General features: G+C 36.5%; 1 protein-coding gene across 4 annotated transcripts in view; it reads left to right on the top strand.

Annotated features, from left to right (window-relative positions):
• The window catches only part of NSUN6 (NOP2/Sun RNA methyltransferase 6), a 57,360-nt gene that overhangs the window by 8,135 nt on the left and 32,757 nt on the right, over nt 1-16,468 (top strand). For all 4 annotated transcript variants that reach the window (XM_072825637.1, XM_072825639.1, XM_072825638.1 and 1 more), the window contains exons 4-5: nt 10,068-10,177; nt 11,963-12,116. In XM_072825637.1, the coding sequence (XP_072681738.1) occupies nt 10,068-10,177; nt 11,963-12,116 (264 nt within the window). The remainder of the gene's footprint in view (nt 1-10,067; nt 10,178-11,962; nt 12,117-16,468) is intronic.

Genomic DNA, 16,468 nt, shown 5'->3' on the forward strand with positions numbered 1-16,468 from the left:
CCACCCAGGTGCCCTTACCTGCATACTTTTTAAACATTGTTTTCATCCATCTGTTGATGAACATTTAGTTTTTTCTTGTTTTTCATTATTACCAACAATAAATATTCTTAGGATGTTTCTTAGTGGACTTACATAAGCATGTCTACAGGATAAATTGGTACCACATGTAATCACTGGTTCATTGGTCTAGGCATATTTTAGTGTGAGACGTATTACCTTCTCAAAAGTTTTACCAGTTAATGTTCCTAGCACTATATGAGAGATTCTTTTTTTTTTTTTAATTTTTATATATTTATGATAGTCACACAGAGAGAGAGAGGCAGAGACACAGGCAGAGGGGAGAAGCAGGCTCCATGCACCGGGAGCCCGACGTGGGATTCGATCCCGGGTCTCCAGGATCGCGCCCTGGGCCAAAGGCAGGCGCCAAACTGCTGCGCCACCCAGGGATCCCTATATGAGAGATTCTTAATCTTCCATTCCTTTTTTTTTTTTTTTTTTTTTTTAAGATTTTATGTATTTGACACAGAGATAGAGCACAAGCAGGGGAACAACAGGGAGCCCAATGGGGGATGAAGACCTGAGCCGAAGGCAGATGCTTAATCAACTGAGCCACTTGGGTGCCCTTCAATCTTCCATTCCTGCTAATACTGGTCATGCTAGCTCATTTAAAATATTTGGATGATGACTTAACTTTAATTATTTTCTGAATTTAGTACCCTTTCATCCTTTTCTTTGTAGTGATCCAGGCTATTCATTAGAATGTTAAATATGTTATAAAATACAAATGATGGGTTACGATAGAAAAGTACTCAAAAATCATTTAGAATTATAAATTCACATACCTTTCACTTCTAAAAGGAACAAATCAATTCTTTTTTTTTGTTTTTAAAACTCATTATCATTATTATTTTATGACTTTCCAGTATGAAAAATGAGGAAGTTCTTACACGTAAGTTTTATCTCCCCTAACCTCCACCAATTTTATTAAACTCCACCAATTTTTTGTTTACTGTGTTAGTTCTTTAGCATTGTACAGGTTTATAATGTTGTTCTAGAAGCACAATTCAAATGGATGCTGTGCTTGCTTTTAGTCTGACTAGGTCATTCCTGAGTTCTTTGTCTTGATTATTCCCATGGTTGGTGAGTACAGTCATTTATCAGGTCTGCAGCAGTTGTTTCCCGTCTCCAAAGTAAGTATTCTCATCTCCACTGTATTTACTTTTTTGCTTGAGAATTGCCTGTTGCCTTTATATTTAAACAATAGGTTGGCCGATTATAGTAGTTTCAGGTCCCAGGTTATTTCCCTTAGCACTTTGTCGACATTGCTTTCACAACATTATGGCATAAGTGTTGCTGTGAAAACATCAGAGGCCAAAAAAATAAAAAAAAATAAAAATCCTCTCCCTCCCCCACCAACAGCATCTTAGTTTTTGCTTGGACATCTACAAATTCTTCATCACTGAACTTAGGAAACTGTGTTAGGATATAGCTTGATTTTTATTATTCTCTTTTTTAATAAAAACAGTGTAACTTTTTAGCTATAAGTTGGCCAGTAGTTCTGTGACTATTTTTCTATATTCTCTATTATGAAACACTAGGGGCCGCCTGGGTGGCTCAGTTGGTTAAGTGTCTGCCTTCAGCTCAGGTCATGATCTCAAGGTCATGGGATAGAGCTTCACCTTTGGCTTGGCACTCAGTGGGGAGTCTGCTTCTCCCTCCCCCTCTACCCCTCCCTTTGCTCCTACTCATGCTCACTCACACTCTCTCAAGTGAATAAATAAAATCTTAAAAAAAAAAAAAAAAAGGGGGCATCTGCGTGGCTTAGTGGTTGAACGTCTGTCTGCCTTTGGCTCAGGTCGTGATCCTGAGATCAAGTTCCGCATCAGGCTCCCCATAGGGAGCCTGCTTCTGCCTCTAGCTATGTCTTTACCTCTTTCTCTCTGTGTCTCATGGATAAATAAATAGAAATTTTATAAACCAAAAAACAAAAACCTAGGACTCTGTAGGTTGGATTTCCAGTGCACATACTCCCTGTGTTGGGGCATCCCAAGACAACCCCCACGTTTGATGATTGCCTAGAAGGACTCACAGGACTCAGCATGTAGTTGTGCTCATGGTGAAGATTTATTACCCGAAAGGACACAAAAACAAATCTGCAAAAGGAAGGGTGCATGGGGCGAAGTCCAGAGGAAGCCAAGGCACAAGCTTCCAAGAGACCTCTCCCCTATGGAGTTAATACAACATGCTTAATTCCTTCAGCAACAAATTGTGACAAGAGTAAAATAGTTGTCTAGGAGGGCTGCTTATTAGAGACTCAGTGGCGAAGGTTTTTATCAGGCACTGGTCATGTGGGCACCCTCTGCCCAGCATGTACCAAAATTGCAGGCTCCCAACAGGAAAACAGGTGTTCAGAACAAAGCACGTTGCTTGTACAAACAGTTTAGGAACAATAATCCACTCTTATCATTAGGGGAGGTTTTTAATACATGGTGGGAACTGTTTCCCAGTCACGTTTCCAGATGCCAGCCCAGGGTTGACCTTGCAAGCAGGCCCTTCTAAATATAGCAGTCGCAAGCCTGTTGTGTTTTCTCTTATTTCAGAGGCTTTCTTCTCATTTATTTTCCAGTTCAATGTTTTCTGGATTTTTTATCTTGTTTTTCTTGTATCTCATTTTTGAGTTTGCCTTATAGTTATTTTTGAAAATATAAAGACCTATTTGAAAATTTTTTTCTTGGGTTTTTTTTTTTTTTGTCTTTTTTTTAAGATTTTATTTTTTTTATTTTTATTTTTTAATTTTTATTTGTTTATGATAGTCACAGAGAGAGAGAGAGAGAGAGAGAGAGGGGCAGAGACACAGGCAGAGGGAGAAGCAGGCTCCATGCACCGGGAACCCGACGTGGGATTTGATCCCGGGTCTCCAGGATCACGCCCTGGGCCAAAGGCAGGCGCCAAACCGCTGCACCACCCAGGGATCCCTTTTTCTTGGGTTTTTATTTTATTTTATTTTTTTGCTACTACCTATATACAGGTCCCATATTGGATGAGTCTTTTCTGCTTACTACTCACAGAATGGAAAACAGTTGCATTCACATAGCTTCATCTAGTTTGCAGTTTGCTCAAAAATGTTATAGAATGAGTAAAATGTGTGCTTAGACAACTAAACAGATGTGTTCTTCAGAAACATCTTCACCAAGTTTTTCCTAGTGGCACCTTTTTAATCCTGGTGAGCAGAGCCGATAGACCGAGGCTCTTTGTGAGCAGTTTCAGCTCACAGCTTTTTTTTTTTGTACGGAGCTTTAACTTTTATTTCTGCTTAGTTAACTCTGGTGAGGAGCACCAAACTTGGCTGCTATTTCCCTTCCCTTAGCTACTTCTAGGCAGTTTATCAAGATTTGCCAGAGAAAACACAAATGCCTGCTTTGCCAATGCTGACAGTCCTGTTTCTCATTCAGCTTTCTCTGCAATGACTGGGTCACTGGCAAGACCTTCTCAGATTCTTGTTTCTCAATCTGAACCCCAGGTCTGGGTTCTAAGTAATAAATACTTGATTAAGCTTCAGGAGCCTTTCCTTTTCAGAAGCATTCATACTCTGTTGAAAAATTAGGTTTGATCCAAATTTCTCTGTGTGAGGCAATTATTCCTCCTCAATGGGAATATAGCTGTTTCTTTGTTTTTTTTTTTTTAACAAATGGCATGTTCTTCTCAGATTGTTGGTTTTTTTTCCTCCATTTCTACAGACTTCACATAAAGAAATACGCTCTTAGTCTTTAACTGATCTTTTACTGAAGCTCAATATCCTATTACTATTTAAAATATCAAAACATAGATTAAACCTTATTTTAGATAGTGAACAATTTTAGAAGTAATTTCTCACCATAAATTCTGGTTCCCTCAGTTTACTTAATATGATATTTAATATACTAATCAAATATATTTTAATGTTTAAGGTTTTATCATTGGTAATATAATGAGAGTGAAAATAAGATTGTAGATGGTATCAATATCAACTTTATTGAAAAACTTAGAAAATTGAATGCCAGGCTCCTTTTTTTTTTGGACAAAAATTTATTGAGCTCCTACTACACACCAGGTGTTGTTCTAGGTATGTGGAATAAAACATGTAGATCACTAAATCTTCATATCTAATAAAACAAATTATTTAAATTCAAACTGATGACTTGATTTTGTCTTATGTAAATTTTGTTTTGTTGACTTCAGGGACCTTAAGTTAATTCTTAGTTGACAGGCGCCAATATAGGTCGGAAGAGGAAAGCTTCCTCTGAGTTGCCAGGCTCCTTTCAATAGGAGTTTTTTTTGATGTTCTATCCCAAACAGCATTTTGTAAAGACTGCATTTAGATTAGTAGAATTTTTTAGGTCAATGTCAAGGATATCTACATTTTTTTATTAGAGCACTTTTTGACAAAAATCTCAACATATTTTTAGTAGGTTTTCTTTCACAACTGAATAATTAATGTAGTAGCATAATTCTCTTGAGATCCAAATGAGGCTGGATTCACTTCTCTCAGCCTGCTTGATTTCCATCTTCATAGATGTTTTGCTAGTATTAGCACTTTAATATTTCAATTACTGCTTATGTATGTGAAATAATACGGTAAATGCAATAGAATATTCAAGAATTTCACAAAAATTTATGATTAAGTACAGATGGCAGTCCTGAAAAGAAATATTTGTTGGCATGAAATAATATACAACATCTTAAAATTATACTCATTATCTCCTTTTTGGTATGGAATTGTGAATATGTGCAGTTAAAAAATGCCAAATGGTAAGTTTGTATTTATATATCTTAGTGGGACATTCTCATAATCCAGTTCTTTAATTCATAGACATCTTATTTTTAAAGCTATTTTGTCAGTTTTTTCTTTATCTGAGTACCTTCATACTATTTTTTTCTCCTATCTATATCACTGTACTATCAGAAAAATCGTCTTTCTTTAATGTTGTTGATTCACTTCTTTATTATTCATAAGTATTGTAATAAAAAACCAAGCTTTTAGCATGTTTTATGGCCCTGCATCAACTCTTATATTTCCTTTTATCTTTGCTGCCTCAAACTCTCGCTTTCAGCAAAGCTGAATTATACCTTGATACTTGCATATATGGCATCTTATGTTTTTATACAATTGGTCCTAGTGTTGAGGGATCCCCAGGACCACTCCCTGGCTTGAGGACTCTCCAGGGTGACTCAGAGAGAGTCATCACTTTATGCTGAATGCTAGGATGACTCAAAGGATTCAGCATATAGTAGTACTTGTGATTATGATTTATTACAGTGAAGTGATCTAAAGCTGAATCAGCAAAGGGAGGGGGTACATGGGAAAAAGTACAGGGAAAACCAGTTGAAAACTTAAAAGAATTCCCTTCCACTGGGGTCACAGAGGAAACAATTCCTTTAGGAACAGGTTTGACAACATGTAAGATGTTGCTAGCCAGGGAAATTCATTAGTGGCTCAGTGTCCAGGATTTTTATTTGGATCTGGTCATGTAGGCACTCCCTGCCTGGCACATGCCTACTTTCTGGCTTCTCAGAAGGAAAGTCATTGTTGACCATAAACTGTATTATTTGCACAGATGATTTAAGCAGAGTGAGCTATTCTTATCAGTTAATAGTAGGTATCCTCCTGAAATCTAAGTTCCCAGATGGCACCCAAGGGCCAGCCTTGTAACCATGCTATCCAAGGAAAGGATAGTAATTCAGGACTGCTATATTAACTCTTTTTTTCTATAGTCTGTCTTTCTGTCCTCTTCATAAAATGGTTATTCCCATAAAAACATCCTGATTAAAATTATAAGGTTCCATTTCCCAAGACATTTTTTTGAATTGGTGTTATGTGTAAGACCTAAGGGTGTTACAAAGATGAATGAAATGCAGTTGGTTCATTTAAAAATGGGAAACTTTGGTCTGACTCAGACTCAAAAGTGCTACAGTGAAAGCATGAATGAAGTACCATCAGAGCACACAATAAGAGGTACTGCGTGAAAGGAAGTTGGTAAGGATTTTCTTCAAGTAGTTATTATTTCAGTTGAACCTTGAAGGTGAATAGGCATTAGGCTGATGAGGTAAGATGATTAAGAGTGAGGTAGAGAGAAAGCAAAAGTATGGAGGCAAGAAAATGTAAGGTGCTTCATGACAAAGTGATCAGGTTTGGCTACTTAGTTGCTTTTTCAGAGAGGATAGTGAAAGATGAGGAAGGTTGAAGAAATTGGAAGAGGCCAGCTGTGAAGTGTAAAAGATTTTTTCCTTTTAACTAAGAAATGTTTAGTTTTTTTGCTAAGAACATAGGAGACAAAGAATACTAGTAAGCATAAAGCTGTTTTTCAAACTGCATGGAGATCGTGATCCATTAGTATGTTGCAAAATCAATTCAGTGTCTTTTTCTTAACATTTTAGAAAGAAATGGGATATTTCATAATGTATGATATTGCACTGCCCATACTGAAGGTGTTCATGAAACATTTGTTATAAATATGTGTGTATAAATGTGTGTGTACACATATACATACAAGTGTACCGAGTTGTAATACTAAGTGCATTTCTAACTGGGTTACAGTCAAAAAAGTTTGAAAAAGATTTTAGAAGAAGATAATTATAAGACTGGAAACAAATTAGGAAGCCATTTCAAAGTGTTTTATTTCCAACAATATGGTAACCTAGATAATCTGAAATTGTTTCTGTCATATACACCTAGAAATACTAAATAAAAAATAGGCCATAAAATGCACAACTGAGTGATTGAGAATGTAAGTGAGATATTCAGGGGTTAGAATGGAGAATAACTTAAAACAACAGTACACACGTGAGCTAAATTTTTGGGGTTGGAAGATGTGGGAGAAGAGGTGGTTAGTCTCCTAAATGTAGGGGCTTTCCTTCTAATAATAGGGTGTGAACAGCAGGAGGTGAGAAATATCACCTACCAGTCAGCACAAGGCAATAATTAAAGAGTTGGATCTCTCTTGTCTTTTTAAATTTTATTTATTTATTTGAGAGAGGGAGCATGCACGAGTGCGGGTAAGCACAGGGAGGGGGAGAAGCAGACTCCGTGATGAGCAAGGAGCCTGACACTGGGCTCCATCCCAGTTCCCCGAGATCATGACCCAAGGTGAAGGCACCTGCTTAACTGACTGAGCCACCCAGGTGCCCCTGGATCTTTCTTACTTAGAGTCTACGTTGAAGACAACAAATCTGTGAATGTGGAGCTTTGGTTCTCTACCTTGTAAAAGTTTAGAATTCAAAATCATGCTGCCCAAGTAGCATGAAACCCATAATCTTGGAAATTAATATAAAAATTTGATCTCAAACCAATTCCTGAGAGGTTTGGGGAAAGCCAGGCAAAATCTTCCTTGAGAGGCACATACTTAATCCAGGCCATTCTCATGGTTAAGAGCTACGTTAGGATTCATACTATCTAAAGTAAGAACAGCATATACCACAAATGGAAGGATCAGGTTTCCCCCCCAAACTTTAGCAGATTAGAGCTTTCTGGTAGAGACTTTAAAATCAATTTTCTTAAAATAATTAAAAACAAAGCAGAATCTAAAGTATAAAAGATCCTTTTTTTTTTTTTTTTTTAAAGATTTTGTTTATTCATGAGAGACACACAGAGACATAGGCAGAGGGAGAAGCAGGATCCATGCAGGAAGCTTGATATGGGACTCAATCCCGGGACTCCAGGATCACGCCCTGGGCTGAAAGCAGGCGCTAAACCACTGAGCCACCAAGCATCCCAAAAGTATAAAAGATCCTAAGAGGAAAAGAATAGAATTGAAAAAAATGTCTAGAAATGAAAAGATCATCATTAAAATAAAAAACCTGTTCAGTGAGTTAAATGGTACATTAGACCCGTCTGATGGAGATTTATTGAAGTAGAAGACTCGTAGGAGATTATCTGGAATGCAGCTGAAATTGATGAATTAAAAATGTGAAGTTGAGTCAAGTCGAAAATAGTATGAAAAGACACTTCGTAATTTGAGTGAGTTGCAAATGTAGAGACTAGAAATAATGGGAGAAACAATATTCAAAACTGTAATGATTTAGAAGTTTTCGGAATTGTTGACAGATTTAAGAAGTACAGTGAGTCTGGGGGTGCCTGGGTAGTGCAGTCTGTTGAGTGTCCAACTCTTATTTTCAGCTCAGATCGTGATCTCAGGGTGGTGGGATTAAGACCCACATCACACTCCACACTCAGCATGGAATCTGATTGGGACTCACTCTTTACCTCTCCTCTGCCTTTCTCTACCCCCTCTAAAATAAATAAAATCTTAAAAAAAATCAAAGGACAAGGAGTCTAAAGCCAAAAGTAAAAATAGTTCCACGCCTACTTCAGAATGAAACTGGAGAGTACCAAAGACATAAAGAAGATATGAAAACAGTTAAAGGTAAAAAAGGCTAGGAGCTGTATCAGTAATCAAGGTAAGAGCTGATATGTGTCCAGTGTTGGAGGATGGTTCCAGAAGACCTGTCAGAGAATTAGAGGTGGCATGATTTGGTAACACCAAAAATGTTGAATTTGAGGTTTTAGGAAGAAGGGATTTAAAATGATGTTGATACTTCCAGTTTGGTTATCGAGGCAGATGACAACACTTAGTTCAAGATTGGCAACAGAAGGATGAAAGATTTGGGATGTGCCAAGGATGAGGGGGATCAGGGTAAAGTAACATTGTTTAGGACTTGTTGAGTTTGAAGTAACTGTGAGAAACATACTTCTATGTGCAGGTGATTACAAATCCCGGTTCAGAGTCTAGAAGAGCCAAACGTGAGAATACACAGGTCATTATTGGTTTTTTTTTGTTTTTTGTTTTGTTTTTTTTTTATGATAGTCACAGAGATAGAGAGGCAGAGACACAGGCAGAGGGAGAAGCAGGCTCCATGCACCGGGAGCCCGACGTGGGATTCGATCCCGGGTCTCCAGGATCGCGACCTGGGCCAAAGGCAGGCGCTAAACCGCTGCGCCACCCAGGGATCCCCACAGGTCATTATTGTTAGTGATGATTGAAATCCTGAGATTGCCAAGGGTAGAATGCAATGAGAAGAGAAACAGCATGTTTTGGAACATGAGGAAATGGACCTCTTTTTTTTTTTTTTTTAATTTTTTATTCATTTATGATAGAGCGAGAGAGAGAGGCAGAGAGAGAAGCAGGCTCCATGCACCGGGAGCCCGACATGGGATTCGACCCCGGATCTCCAGGATCGCGCCCTGGGCCAAAAGCAGGCACCAAACCGCTGCGCCACCCAGGGATCCCCAGAAATGGACCTCTTTAAGAAGAAGACAGGGAACAAGCAGTGAGAATATGAGAGACAAAAGAGTGGCATAAAGCTGAGGAGCTCAGTGAGATTTTACCATCTGGAGATCACGGAAGGAAGATAGGGCACACTTTGTTCCTGCAGCAGGGAATTGTGACAGCGCTCGTGAGATGTCAACCATGGACACACATGGGAAACTCGGCGCTTGAAGTCTTTATTTGGGGCTGATCACATAGGACACTCCCTGATTTCTGAAAAAGTCTTTCTATTAGAAGTGATACTCAGGTGTTAGTGGTCTAAGGAATGAATGGAAGGTGAGAAATTGGAAAACACTAAAAAAAAGTTGGACAGTAAAGGAAGAATCAAAGGCATCTTTGTCTGATATAAAATGTGAATGGTTTACCATGCAGCAATATACCATTTGAGAAATATTTTTGAATTCCTTATAAGTTGTCTGTTTTAGTGTTTGAAGACAAGGCCTTTATTTTTCTTCCCTTCTGATGCTATTATGGAAACAGCAGTGCTCTTTAAATGATTAAACTGTTTTTGGTGCCACTTTATTGCCTTCCACCAGATGGACCTCTGTCTGTTTTATCTTTTCTCTAGTGTGCCTCATCCCCCTCTTTAAACTACTTTCTGTATATTTATCCCTTTTTTCAGCTTGCTTTTTCTTATTCATTAGTGGTGTCATTTTGGGACAGTCAAGAGTAAAAAAGTTATTTAAGATTTATATTGAAACATTAAAAAGTTTGGTAGGGGTTAGAGATGTATTATACTTAAAATTCTTCATCTTACATCCCTAGGAAGAATATAAAAAGGCAACGTTGTGAAGCAATTGTTGGAGCACAGTGTGGCAATGCAGTACTAAGAGGAGCCCATGTCTATGTTCCCGGAATTGTGTCAACTTCAAAATGTAAGTCTAATGTTTAAGCCTTTCTGTACACTAAAGGATTCTTTAAAATCTATGTACGTTATCAAATGGAAAATTTATTAAACTGCCATTCAAAAAAAACCTACCATTCAGATGTATTTCAAATTTACTTTTATCAGATATTTTCCAAGTTTTACATTAGGGATAGCCAGCAAGAGATTTATCAGATATGGTCTAACAAATTGAGCATCCATATTTTTTTTTTTTTGCGAGTTTTTTTTTCTTTCCATAAAAGAGTGTGTGAGATGATGTTTAGAGGATCGTTATTGATTAATAGAGTGTAAGATGTCAGTGGAATTTTATTTTGTTTCTTAACTCCATTGCCCTCAGACTTCTGTTGTCATTTGTGAAGGTAACCGTTGGAACTTGGGATCTTAATATTGGAATTAATTATAGCCAATATTCTTAATTTACTCACTCAATTGATGACATATGCTTAATAACTGTGGTTCAGGCTTTTTGGGTTTGAAATCAAGACACATAGGTTTTGATCTACTGGGAATTTATTCAGTCTATGGATTTTAGTTATGCTATCTGTGAAAGAGATGATTTGACCAACACTAGAGTGTGCTAACCTGCCCGCTGGCCATGTCCAGCCTGTGGCTGTTTTTGCATGGCTCACAGCTAAAAATGATTTTTCCATTTTTAAAAGATTATTTTAAAACAATACAAAGAAGAATATGCCGAGAAAACTTATGTGGCTCATAAAGCCTAAGGTGTTCACTTGCCTTTTATAGAAAAAGTTCACTGACCTTTGATCTATGTGATTTGAACAGTCCTTCTAGCTCTAGTTGATAGACTACTCACTATTGCTATCAAGTTAATGGGTTAGACAAATACATGACAGGCTAGGTCTAAGAACATTGGAGTGGGGGATACCTGGGTGGCTCAGTGGTTGAATGTCTGCCTTCGGCTCATGGTGTGATCCTGGAGTCCTGGAATCGAGTCCCACATCGGGATCCCTGCATGGATCCTGCTTCTCCCTCTGCCTGTGTCTCTGCCTCTCACTCTCTCTGTGTCTCTCATGAATAAATAAACAAACCATGGAAGTGGGATATAATTTCCCATTATTTAAAGTCACTGGGATTGGTTACTGAGAATAATTTAACAAAAAAATGACAAAACCTAGACTTAATCAGCCATATGAATCCATGCTGTATGCTGTGTAGTTTCAAGGTGTTCTGAGTATATACGTATATATACATAGTTGTGTGTATATATGTATACATACATGCAAATACATATATATGAATAAATATATGTACTTATCATGAAAATCTCTGCTTTAATTGCTATAATAGGAAACCTGCAAAGAAATAACAGGATAATGGGATTTAGAAACATTTCTTTGAGGGACTTTAGTGTACATTTTTGATGAATCCTCTTAAAGGAAACTTGGAACTTTGAGAATTGAGCCAAAGATACCAAAACTTTTATGAAGTTGTTTAGGGAATGTTCAGTTTGGAAAAAATAAATAGATATCCTTCATTTTCTGCTTAAAGAGTTCCAGTTTAGATAGAATGTTTTTGAAGACTTGTTTTTTTTTTTTTCTCCTAGAAAAAACAGTCTTCAGTTAGATATATTATTATGGAACATTTAAAAGTAAAAAGTCAGATTTTCTATACGGATAGAGTTAATGAGCCAGTTTAGACCTCTTCATTCCCATTATCCATGCCCTTATTTGTCCTGGTCTAGCTTAAAGAATTTTCACTATTCTTCTACCAAAATATAGCCTAATTAGTATAATCTGATTTTCTTCTTTCTTAGTTATGAAAGCTGGAGATGTTACTTCTGTATACTCTGATATTAAAGGCAAATGTAAGAAAGGAGCCAAAGAATTTGATGGAACAAAAGTATTTCTTGGAAATGGGATTTCTGAACTAAGCCGCAAAGAAATCTTCAGTGGGGTACCTGAACTGAAGTATGTTATCAAGTGTTTGGGGGAAATCTGCATTCTTTTTGGTGGTTCAAGTTAAAAGAAAAAAAACAATGTAAAAAATATATCTAGTTGCATGATAAAATTTTCTTGGTATAAATTTGACTGGAAAATAATTGTTCAATGCATATTTCCATGGCTTTTTGAAAAACTGCTTTTAGGTAAAAGAGTAAATGCTGAGATTAGAGGGCCCACCTAGGTAAACAAGTAGTCACATTGCAATTGTCAGTGTCAGTTTTTCCTTTTGAATTTTATTGATTTGAAAATTTTTGCGTGTTTTGGAGAACAGTACTCATCTTGATGAAGGATGAAGTATGTGATTTATCTAGAACTGCTTAAACAATCTATTTTTATGAAAGGAAAAGTTTGATTTTAATATAACTTAAGAATAGTTTTTATTAATTTTTTTTTTTTTTTAAACCAGAAAGCCAGCAATTACATGGCTACTTGCGGTCAAGAATTAAGATTTGGATCTCAGGTGTTTGGTTAGCTCAGCCGGTTGAGCGTCCTACTCTTGATTTCAGTTCAGGTCATGATATCTCTCTCTCAAATAAATAAATCTTAGATAAAGAAAAGAAATAACATTTGGATTTATTCAAACCAAATTTAAAAACAGTTTTAAATCTTCTTGGGTTGCTACTGGCTCTAAATAAATTAAATCTGTGGACAATCCAGAGTCTCATTTTGCTTCATAATTTCAGCCTGTGTAAGGAGTTCTGTAGACAGCTCCATTACTCCATAGTTGACAGCTGATGTAGACATGTTGAAAAATGAATTTATCCATGTAGAACTGGACCACATTCCTGATTTCCTGGAACAGTTTTCATGTTGCAGCAATTTGGGTTTATAGTTGAAATTAATTCTTCTGAAGACACAGATTATTGGATTAACTAAGTGTAGATAACAGCACTTTCCAAATGGCCAAGAGTAAAGATTTTATTCTCCTTGGAAGATTTTATGAATATGAGGGTAAAGCATATATATGTTGTGTTTATCTTCGGGTCTATAACATAGAATTGATATTTTGACTTTCTCCTTTGGTTCTATTGGTAACTCCATCCTCTTATTCTTGTGACTGGCTTCATTTTTTTTTTAAACTGAATTATAATTGATATATAATATTGTGTTTTATGTGCACAACACAGTGATTCAATATTCATACGCATTAAGAAATGGTCACAAGAAAAAAAAAGAAATGGTCACAAGACATTACCATCTGAGGTTATACAAAGTTGTTACAATAGTATTAACTATATTCCCTAGGGTATACATTAATACTCATGTTTTATTGATGATTTATTTAATCTTATTTATAATTTATTTAATGCTTGTAACTCATTTATAACTGGAAAGTTTATCCTTTTCACCTATTTTATTACCTCTGCCCCCTTATTTCTAGCATCCATCAGTTCTCTGTATCTATGATTCTCTATTTTGTTTATTCATTTGTTCATTTGTTTTTTAGATTACACACAGAAGTGAAATCATACAGTATTTGTCTTTGTCTGGCTTATTTCACTTAGCATAATACTCTCTGGGGCCATCCATGTTGTCATGAATGGCAAGATTTTATTCTTTTTTATGACTGAGTAATATTCCTGTGTGTGTGTGTGTGTGTGTGTGTGTGTGTTTGTGTACACATCACATTTTCTTAATCCATTCCATTATTGGTGGACACTTCTTGTGATGGATTTCTACTTCCTTGTAATTGATTTCTGGTTTCATACTGTTGTGCTAGGAAGAAAACTTGATATGATTTCAGCCTTGTGAAATTTATTGAGATTTGTTTTGTGGCCTAACGTGATCTGTCCAGGAAAATATTACATGTACACTTGAGAAAAATGTGTATTCTGCTGTTTGGGGATGGAATACTCTGTATGTATCAATCAAGTTCATGTGGTTTTGATGTGTTGTTTACAACTGTTATTACATTATTTTATGTCTGTATGATCTATCCACTGTTGTGTGATGTTAAAGTCCTCTGATATTATTACTTTATTAATGATTAATGCTCTTCTTTGTCTCTTGTTACAGGCTTTGTTTAAAATTCTGTTTTGTGTCCTATATGCATTGTTCCCCCTGCTTTCTTTCTGTTCTCACTTGCATGGAATATTTCTTTGTAGCCCTGTACCTTCAGTCTCTATTTGTCTTTGGGTCTGAAGTGAATCTCTTATTGTCAGCAAATACATGGGTCTTGTTTTTTATCCATTCATTTATGCTGTATGTTTTGCTTGGATTATTTAGTCCATTTTCATTTAAAGTAATTATTGATATATGTATACTTATTGCTGTTTTGTTATTTGTTTTCTGCTTGTTTTTTTTTTTTTTTGTAATTGTTTTTTCTCTTGGAATTTGATTACTTTATGTGTTATGCTTGGATTATTTCCTCTTTATTTTTTGTATGCCTGTTACAGATTTTCAGTTTGTGGTAACTATGAGATTCATATATAATGACCTATGTATATATAACAGTCTATTTTAAGTTGGTGGTTGCTTAAGTTTGAACACATTCCATAACATTGCTCCCCTCTCTGCAGCATTTTATGTTTATTCCATCATATTTTACATCTTTTTATGTATTCCTTAACCGATTATTATATAGTTGATTTTACCACTTTTATCTTTTAACCTTCGGACTATGTAGGTGATTGATCCACTACCTTTACTACATATTTGCCTTTACCAGTGAGATTTTTTTCTTTCATATATTTTACTTGTAGTTATGGCCTTTTCCTTTTTGCTTATGAAAGTCCCTTAAATATTACAAAACCAGTTCAGTGGTGATGAACTCTTTTAACTTTTGCTTCTCTGGGGAAACTCTTTATTTCCTCTTCAATTGTGAATGATAACCTTGCTGAGTATTCTTGATTGTAAGCACTCTGAATGTATTGTGCCACTCACTCCCTTCTGACCTGAAAGTTGGTGTTGAGGAATCAGCTAATAGCGTTATGGGGGGTTCCCTTATATGTAACTAATTGTTTTCCTACTGCTTTTAAGATTCTGTCTTTAAGTTTTTAATTTTTGACATTTTAATTGTAATGGATCTTGGCATGGATCTCTTTGGGTTCATTGTTTTGGGAATTCTCTTTTTCCTAGATCTCGATGTCTATTTCCTTGCCAAGTGAGGTAGATTTTCATCTATTATTTCTCAAGTAAGTTTTCTGCCCCTTTTTCTCTCTCTTCCTTTGAGGACTTCTGTAAGTTAGTGCACCTAATGTTAGGTCACAGGTCCTTTAAACTGTCCTCATTTGTAAAATTTCTTTTTTCTTTTTCCTGTTCATTTTGGGTGAGTTTTACTGCCTTGTTTTCCAGATCACTGCTTCATTCTTCTGTATTACTAATCTGTTTATTCCCTACAATATATTTTCATTTCTATTATTCTTCAGCTCTGATTGGAATGTTTTATATTTTATTTTTGTTGAAGTTCTCACTGTGTTTATCCATTTTTCTCCCAAGTTTGATGAGCAGTTTTATTGGTCATCACTTTGGAGTTTTTATTAGGTAGATTGTTTATTTCCATTTCATTTAGATCTTTTACTGACGTTTTGTGTTATTCTTTTGTTTGGAACATAATCTTCTGTCTCCTCATTATGCCTAATTCTGTGTGTGTGCTTTCTATGTATTAAGTAGTTCATCTGTATCTCCTGGTCTTGAAGGAGTGGCCTATGTAAGAGATATCCTGTAGGGCTCAGAAGTGCCATTCTCTCACTCTGGCACCCAGACACAGGTGCTTCAGGGGTGTTCCCTGAGTGGGCTATGTGTATCTTCCTCATGGAAGCCCCTTGACAGCTGTAGTACATTCTTGGGTGAGGTTGCCTTCCTTGCCCTGCTGGGTTAGCTGGAACCCTATTCCTGATGGCTACCAGTATGCTGGTGGGTGGAGTCCTGTAGACTGCAAGGCCCTGTTGAGGGACAGGATTATAAGGGGCTCTCAGTGGGGTATGCACCCTGCCATTAGCATTCTAGGAGGAGGATTTCAAAATAGTGTCTGGTAGTTCCAGCCATCAGCAGGGCAGAACAATATAGCAAAGATGGCTGCTACCAGTGTCTTATTCCTCAAGGAGAACCCCTGCCCCCACCCATCCTCTTCAGGAGGTGCTCCAAGATTAGTAAGTAGATCTACTTCACCTATGGTCTATGTGCTTTTTTTTTTGTTCTCTCTCTCTCTCTTTTTTTTTTTTCTCTATGTGCTTTCTGATCTGGCTTTTGATCTTTTCTGATCTTTTGGATGTGATTTTTTTTTTTTTTTTATCTGATCTGAAACCATTTGTACTGGTTTCTGGGTTGAGTCTGTGTGCAAGCCCTTTATGAATAGGGTTTCCCTTCCTTACAGTTTT

The sequence above is a fragment of the Canis lupus genome, chromosome 5, assembly GCF_048164855.1.
Source record: "Canis lupus baileyi chromosome 5, mCanLup2.hap1, whole genome shotgun sequence".
In the NCBI taxonomy this organism is placed as follows: Eukaryota; Metazoa; Chordata; class Mammalia; order Carnivora; family Canidae; genus Canis; species Canis lupus.